At 56.6% G+C, this 8286-nt stretch overlaps 1 protein-coding gene across 4 annotated transcripts; it reads right to left on the bottom strand.

Moving 5' to 3' along the window:
• Positions 1 to 553: 553 nt before the first annotated feature.
• On the bottom strand, positions 554 to 8248 carry ENSA (endosulfine alpha). 4 transcript variants are annotated; one of them, XM_052797181.1, is made up of 3 exons: positions 8026 to 8248; positions 4652 to 4777; positions 554 to 2795 (listed from the first exon to the last, which is right to left on the bottom strand). In XM_052797181.1, exons 1-3 carry the CDS (start codon positions 8080 to 8082, stop codon positions 2625 to 2627), a joined length of 354 nt encoding a protein of 117 aa, XP_052653141.1. In that variant the 5' UTR covers positions 8083 to 8248; the 3' UTR covers positions 554 to 2624. The 4 variants fall into 4 exon arrangements, with proteins under 4 accessions (XP_052653141.1, XP_052653140.1, XP_052653143.1 ...); XM_052797180.1 differs by lacking the exon at positions 8026 to 8248 and adding an exon at positions 7865 to 7983; XM_052797183.1 differs by lacking the exon at positions 8026 to 8248 and adding an exon at positions 7831 to 7979.
• Positions 8249 to 8286: the final 38 nt, after the last annotated feature.

Here is an 8286-nt window from a genome sequence, read left to right as displayed (position 1 = left end):
ACAAGTCCCTCAGACACCCCAATAGCCTCAGACACCCCGATAGTTCATGCTAAACATCTTTCTTCCTGCTGGCTCACCCCAACAGCCCTGGGGGCATCAAGCCTCCCACCACTACCAGCCTCATTCTTGTGGTAGTATTTTACAAGCAGCAGAGGATGAGAATGCGAATGCCTCCCAGATCGAGGGCAGTTCCCACTGCACCCCTTCCTGTACAAGGTGGGCAGCAGGGCAGGCAGCATCATCACACCGTTGCTGCCTGCCTGGCTCTGGGGGCAGAATGCAAATAACCCTGCTCCATGGCTACTACCCTTGTAAATTGCTCTTCCTAGTTCTCATCCTGTGTCCTGACAATCACTTCCCCCTCCTGCGCAAGCACACCTGGAATTTCAGAAAACCGGGGAAAGGTGTGGTTTGAGAGCTGTCCCCTCCCTCTTGCCCCTCTCAGCACAGGGGCAGCCCCCAAGCTGCAACACCCCTTTGCATTCTTCACTATTTCCTCTTTTTTTTTTTAAAAAAAAACAAAACAACATAGCACTCTAGAAGAGAGGAGAGATGAACATGTAAAAAATTATATATATTTTTATATATATGATTAATATCTATTTACAACATGGCTGGGACAGACAGCAGAACATCCAAGGAGGTTGCACAGCCACTGCCAGCACCACCCTGGCCAGGTCACACAGGGTCTGGAAAGGTGACAGAGACCGAAACACAGACCTATGGTTACAAGTGGGCAGCCCCCAATCCTGCTACACTCCTTGCCCACTCCACAAAGAGAAAACTGTCCTCTGCGGTCACAGGGATGGCAACAGAGCCCCTTGCTCACTGTGCCCTGATGAGTGGAGCTGTGGCTGGCTTGCTCCAAACCACCTGAAGGCAAACGCAAGCATTTGAGCACACCCTTGGCAAACACTCTCCTGGGAAGCAACACCACATTCCTCGCTCCGGCCAGCAGCAGGAAAGCATGATGAATGAAAGAGGTTCTCAGGAAACCCTGAGTCAGCCAGCCAAGAACACACATAAGGAAAGCTGTGCCCATGCAGAGCATCGCCTGTTGCCTCCCTGCCTTGGTTTCTCCCCACCTGATGGGAATCCCTAAAAATAAAAAAAATAATTAAAAAAAAAGAGACATCCACTTGACTTCCTTTTACCCACATGCCTTCAAAACTAAGCCTAAACTGGGCAGGTTTAGCACTGCCCTAGCACAGGCATGCTGAGACCTTCCACTGCACAGGAGGGGAGTCCATCTCCACTGCATGAGGAGCGGACAGTACACACACCAAGCATGCACATCATTCTGCAGGCTGCAGCCATCACACCAACCTTTTGTTTTGGGGTTTTTTGGGTTTTTTTTGTTTGGGTGTTATTTTTCAGGCCTGGAACAAAGAAAAGGCAGGAAGAAAAAAAAAAGGAGAAAAAAGAAAGAAACCCCAGCTTGGGGTGCCTGACACTGTCAACACAGGTTTGCCTCTATGCTCTTCTCTTCCTAATCTCCGTGTTCTCTGTCTCCGGTGCTTTTTTCCCTTCCGGGGTGGTTATTCCCAGTCCTGCCTCTCTCCCTTCAGAGATCAGCTCTAACAGCTCACATATGTCTCACGGGCTGCTGCTGGCCCCTGCTTTGCAAGCACAAAAGTCTGGGCATCAGGCAGGGGCTGCATGCAACCAGACAGGGGTCTGCCTGCCTGTTTGGCCACTCTCCTGTGTGCCAAGCACCCTGCTGCTGGTGGGATTCAGCTCACCACCTTTGCTGCCTACCCAGCAGCCGGGAGAGGCGCCATCTCTCACCCTTGCCAAGGCAGCCAGCCTCACTGGCCAGAACTGACCGGGGAGACAGAAACTGCCCACAAACCCTGTGGGGCAGCTGCAAGCCTCACACTGTGCCCTACGCTTGGATGCAGCTGTGGTGGGGCTATACCCCCAAAACAGCAAATGCCCCATCACAGCTCCAAGCCACGAGGACTGTTTCAAACACTGCCTGGCCCCTCTCCTGCAACCATCAGATGCATCGTCCCCTCCTGCGAGCTCAGCTGCTTTGTGCAAGCAGGGGACAGATCCCAGGCAGCTCAGCCCAGCAACACAGCCATGTAATATTTTGCATATCAGCTAATTTCTTCACTTAGAAGCTCTAACGTGCACACCTATTTAAACTTCCAGATTATGTATCACACCTTTTGCCCAGCCAGTTCTTCCCCTGCAGACACCCAACACCTGAAAAGCATTCACATGCCACAGCTCTGAGCTCTCCTCTCCTACCGGTGCCAAGCAAACCGCAAGCAACTCCTCTGAGCACTTTCCTGCTTCTCCTGGGGCTGCTTGACTCTCCAGGCAAGGAAGCAGTGCTTCAGTAGCTCTGCAAGCGAGGATGGTTTCAAACAGCATGAAAATTAAGGCAGCAAACTGACTTGCTAAAAGGAATGGCCCAATCAAATCTGCCTGTGCATCCCAGGCTAGACACCTCTTGTTCGCCTCTCACTGAAACACAGTTTCAGCGTGTGTTTGCTGTAAATACTCAAATAACTATGTGGATTCTGGTGCTCCCATCCCTATGGTACAGTGAAGTTCAATCCATTTAGCCAAAACAAAAAAAGGAAATAGGAAAAAACCCAGCTTGTGAGCACAGGCTACCCTGCCAGCTTGCTGGTTACAAGCGAGGATTTTCTCTGCGGGAGGTCCTGTGGCGTGGGGATGTGGTCTCCTGTCACCAGGTTCTTGTCTGGCCCTGCACTTGGCAACTGCTTGTTCTTCATCTTTGCCTTGGCCATGTTGTAGTCACCAGAATCGAAGTATTTTTGCTGGAAGAGGGAGAGGTGTTTCGGTTACTCTGATTTGCAAGAGTGTAGGGACACAGCAGAGATACAGACACCTGGCCACAAATATGATCCTTTAAGGAGCTGCTAGGGTTGCTCAAAACCAGGTCACAAAAACATTATGCAAGGGAAAATCCAAGCAAGGCACCCTGGCCCAATTTAAAAGGCCTTTAGCACCCACACACAAACCCAGAGTGACTCAGATCTGCCCCAGCTGGAAGAAGCTTTGCCCCACAGCAGCTGCCTGTCTGACTCAAGACACCAGGGTGCATTTTCTCCCTTTGACCCACCTTTGAATGTTTGTAGCCTGTGAACTTTTGCTGCTTGGCGTGGCACTTGCTGAGTAAAGACCAGGTTTTTCCTGCTCTGCCCTTGTACCACACTCAGCGTGACAGGGATTCAATCCCGGTCCAGAGACCCCCAGACAGCTGAACATAGGCACAGCCACGTCAGCAGATGCCTCCAGGCAGAGGCTCAGCTACGGTAGGAAAGCCAGGGGACATTTGCTGATACAGTTTATTCTGGTTTGGTGAACAGATGAGCTGGTGTGACAGAGGCACAATTTTCTCCCCAGGGAGTACAGCCTGGCCAGTGCCAAGGCCTTCACTGGACTGCCCAGGCTCCCAGCAGCTGAAATGATGCATGGAAATGGCTGCGAAGACGTGGCCAGAGGACACCTCCCTGCTGCACAGCACCGCTGACCTAGGGTTCAAAGGGCATTTCATTCCCTTATCGCACACATCACCATGGGACTCTGTGCTCCTTCTCCCCCCACAGCGGTGTAGGAAAGGCTGAACACCAAAGCAGAGCTTGTGCTGGTGCTACAGTCAGGGCTTTGCTGGGCACAAGGAGCTCTTAAGAGCCCAGTTCTGCCCCGATGCACTGTCAGGCCCCAATGAGCCCAGTCCTGACAAAAAGCCCTGCCCCGCTTCAGTGCCAAGCCATTAAACAACCCTCCTTTCTGTGCTTGTTTTAGGAGCCGGTACCTAAAATAACAGTCCCGGTGATCACATCAACAGTGAGAGCAAGCGCCCATGGCAGCTGCTCAGGCAGAGGGGACAGCTGTCATTACAAGCTGAAACGGAAGCAGCAGGACAGAGCCAAACCCCGAGCAGTGTGACGGGGAGACACCATGTGTTCAGAGCTGGGGAAGGCACGCGGCCACTGGCTGCCAGCAGCTCAAGAGGAATTTATGTTTTCTGCACCAGCTTCCACAAGGAGGAGAGCCAGCAGTGACAACCCAAGCAGGCTACAGATGGCTCTCAGAGAGGGATTTAATTACACTTCCAGGGAGCACAGTCAGAATATTGGCTTTTTACGCTGGTGCCAGTGATGGAGATACAACCAGCTGACTCACTGGCATTCTCAGTGCCTTTTGCACCAGCGAAGAAACCAGGCAAAGTGCAGACCAGAGAGAAAAACTCAGGTCCGCAGCATCTCAGTGGCCCACTGAACCCCAGGGAGCACAGCAGAGGCAGGGGGGGATTTATGCACTCGTTTCACCTCTAGACCCCAGGTTTTGGGCCAGGGTGTGGAGGACAGGGTAGGATCCACCTCTGGGGGAGATACGCAGAGCAAAACCAACCAAGAGGCTGCAGCTTTTGGGTTCTGAGCAGGCACTAGCCCTTCTTGCTTGACCACAGCAGCCCTCGCTGCTTCGGGCTTGTTCCCGCTGGGTGCCACATCCAGCACAGGCACTGAAAAGAGCCTGGCCCATGAGTTCAACAGACTTTTTGGCCTGGGGAATTTTGGTGTGATTCCTCTGGCCTGGTTGGAGCTTGGCTGCCTGTGCCATTAAGGGAGGAGAGGATGTGAATGAGCCATGGCTAAGAAATAAATACCCCTTTCTGCAGTCTCTTCATGAGGAAGTCGGAGCCTCCAGGCTTCTGGCCTAGGTTGGGGTATTTGGCCTTTAGTTTTGCCTCTTCTGCTCTCTCAGGGGTGATGGTTTCCTTCTCTTGCATGTCCTGAAAAACAGAGAGGGGGGTGGAAAGCCTTTCAGCCCCACAGAAAAAACATGCACCTGTGAAGCTGTAACACAATATTCGGCAGCATGTCCAAACTCTGGCACCTGGCTTGCTGAGCAAGGTGTGGTCCCCTGGAAAACCCAGACACGCTCAGAGAACACCTTCCCAGCCAGAAAAGAGCTTTTACCTGCAGTACCTGTGGAAACAGGCAGAGACCCTCTCCCTGCCTCCTTCCCAGATGAAAGCCCCTATGGGCACTTGCACTGACATTTGGCTTTGCAAACTGGGCTTAAAACATCACCGCAAATCGCTGCTGGACAAGCGTCTTCCCCTGACCAGCGACAGGTTGACCAGCATTGGCAAATGTCAGCCCAGAGCACAACGGGCTGCAGCAGTGCACTGTGGTGCTGGGAGGGTTCAGCCTTGCTGCACCCCACTGCAGTACAGCTGAGATGGAAGAAACCCTTCTCCTCCAAAACCAGTTTATCGGGAATGAAACCTGCACAGACAGCAAAGCAGCATTTTAGCACCTTTTTCACAACCACAGGAGTTTCAGGATGTTCTGGGAAGCCACCCAGCCCACTGGAAGCCTGGGACCGATTCCAGCATAAGGTGCCAGAACCTGGTTGTCGCCTGTCCCCTCTGCAGGAGCTTTGAGACACCCCCCCAACCCAGCTATTGAAGTAGCATCAGCCGAGCAACGAAGCGGGGGTTCCCAGTACAGGGCTCGGGATCTGCTTCCCAACCACCAGCCTCTCTCTTCAGGGAGGCACGTTCTCCCCTCCAGGGAAGGGCTGCAGACCTGGGGACAGGAGCTTCGGTCTGGGGTGGGAAGGAGTCAAGGTCCCAGCAGGGCCTGGAGAACCTCACCCCCGGCAAGGCAAAATTCTGGCGAGCCACTGGCCCAGCTCCAACGGGAATGCGTCACTGCTGGCCACCTCCACCAGCAGCCACCTGGGGCCAAGCCACTGCACGAGTGCGAGTTGTTTTTTGCCAGGATGCTGGCAAGGGGTGTTTTTCATCACTGCTCCCTTTCCAGCAGGGATGCTCTTGGCAGATTTGGCAGCAGCAGCAGCTCCGCTCCTGCCAGCCTGGCTGCACCGATGGATGCCATGTGCATCTTCTCCCCAGTGCTGAGGCCCTGAACCACTCCCAGCCCACCAGAGATGGCATGCTCCATGCAATAAGTGTGGCAGAACACTGCCACCACGAGCCCGCACCGCAACTGTGAAGTAGGAAAGCCCTTGGCATCGGATGGGACCAGCAAGCTGGAAGGATGCAGCTGGCAATCATGCAGGGTGGAGGTGGCTGGGGATGGGAGTCCCAGGCTCCCCAAGGACAAGGCACTGAAGCTCAGCCTGGTGGCATTAAGGAGATGTGCTCCTGTGCAATTTGACTGCCAGGACTTCCCTTCCCAAGTGGCCAAGAGCAAGCTGGAGCCCACAAGCCCCCAGGCTGCAAAGCATTGCTGGCACTGCAAGACGTTTCCAATGTGATCTTCCACTGGTGTGGACCCAGGGGAGCAGCTCTTCGCAGTGTGGCTGTGGCCCTGGGGGCCAGCTCCCTGAGAAGCTGCAAGACAGCATGTACAAAAGCTGCCATGGAACAGCTCCTCGGCTACGTCTCAAAAAAACAAAGCAAACCTGAGTTAATGGCAGCTCCTGACAGTCAAAACTGGGACAACTGGAGCTGGGAGCAGCAGTGTGATGCGCAGGCTTGGTGCATCCCACCTGGAGCCCCAACCGTGCAGGCTCCTCCTTACACCCCCGTCCATGGGAGTCCACAGGGATCGAAGGCGGGGGAAGGTGCCGAGGGTCTCGTCACGATCTTCAGCTTCTGCATGCTGCAGGGCTTTGCCCACACACACGGCCTGAAGGAGCCCGGCTCTTCTTACCCATCTCCATGACAGCTCCCAGGAATAAGAGCCATGGCCAGTGCACACCACTTGGCCCTGCCACAGAGCCAGGCACCCCATCAGATGCGTCGAGGCAGGTTTTGGCAGCAGAAGCCAAAGCTTTGCCTCCTGCAGCCCTTCCATCACCTCAGTTCTTCATCTCCAAGCCTCCTTCCTCCCTGCCTGGCTGCAAACACCACTGGCTCCCATCACCGCATCTCTCCCACACCGTCTGGTGTGTGCCACTGCACCCCACTGCTCGCCCACCTCGTAGGCACCACTTCTTCTGTGGCACTCAGCAGAGCAAACGCCTTGCCAACATCCTTAACACCTGCCAGCAGATCATGGGGCCGCCCACAGCAGTGCCTCCCACCATGTCCCTCCACCACAGGAAAGTGCCCACCACCTTCTCTCGGTGCCTAAAAGGCAGTACGTCTGCTTCCTTCCTATGCCCACCCCCAGAGCTAAACTAATGCCAGGGAAGTGGAAAAAGCTTCTCCTGCTGTGACGTCCGAGCTAGGCCACACTGGCCACAGCGGGATGGCTGAAGGTGGCCGGCAGCACGGGAGGGCAGCAGCTCTGCCTGTGCCCTGGAGGGGTCCGACTGCCCCGTGGGGGGCTCAGGCTCGCGCCCGGGGACGCAGCAGCCGCTTGGGCCGCCTGGAACCGCTGCCCAGCCCCGCTGTTTGACGCCAGCCCGGATCCCCCCATACCTGCAGGCAGCTCTGTCCCACCGGGTCACCCGACAAGCCGCAGCCAGGGCTCATCACTCGTCCGCTCAGCCCCCGCGCTGGTCCCGGGGGGGAACCTGGGGGGGGGGCGCGGGGCTAAAGCCAACGACGGTTTTCGGGGGGAGGACACGGGACTGCGGCACCCCGGCATGCCCCTGCGCGAAAGGACCTCAGCCAGCTGCTGATGGGGCGGCCTCCCCCCCACCCGCAGCCGGGCCCGGCCCCTCGGCAGCGGGGCACAACTCCCGCACCCCCCAGCTCCCCTTCGCGCCCCAGCGCTCCCCAGGACCCCCCAGCCCCCCTCCCATCCCAATACTCCCCAGCACCCACAAGCCCCCTCTCACCCAGCGCTCCCCAGCACCCTCCATCCCACAGCCCCCTCCCACCAGTGCCCCCCCACCCCCAGTATCGCACAAGACCCCACGCACCCCCCACGCCGCCATCGAAACCGAGCTATCCCACCAGGCCTGCCGGAAGTCCAACCCACATCAACCCCGCAGCCAATGAGAGACTAGCATTCATCAGACGGACAACAGAACCAACCAATCCGCGCACAGGACCGTGAAGAGCGAAGTGCAGCCGAGCCAATGGGAGCCGGCCGGGCCAGCCCCGGGGTTCCCCACCTGTTTCTCCTGCCCGGTCTCCTCCGCGCGGGCGCCGGTACCGAGCGTGGCTGCCATAGCGAGGTGTGTGTGGGGTGTCCTCCGCGCTCCCTCCGCGCCCCGCGCTGCCTCCGCTCCGCCCAGCCGCGCGCTCTGCTCCAAAATGGCCGCCACCGCCCCCTAACGCCTCAGCTGCCTGACGGACAGGCGCGCTGCCCAATGGGCATAGGGAGGCGGCCGCGGTGACGTCATACCCGACCAACCAGCGCCCGCGAGGGCGGG

Source organism: Harpia harpyja, chromosome 9, assembly GCF_026419915.1.
Source record: "Harpia harpyja isolate bHarHar1 chromosome 9, bHarHar1 primary haplotype, whole genome shotgun sequence".
In the NCBI taxonomy this organism is placed as follows: Eukaryota; Metazoa; Chordata; class Aves; order Accipitriformes; family Accipitridae; genus Harpia; species Harpia harpyja.
This window is presented reverse-complemented; position numbering and strand designations above follow the sequence as displayed.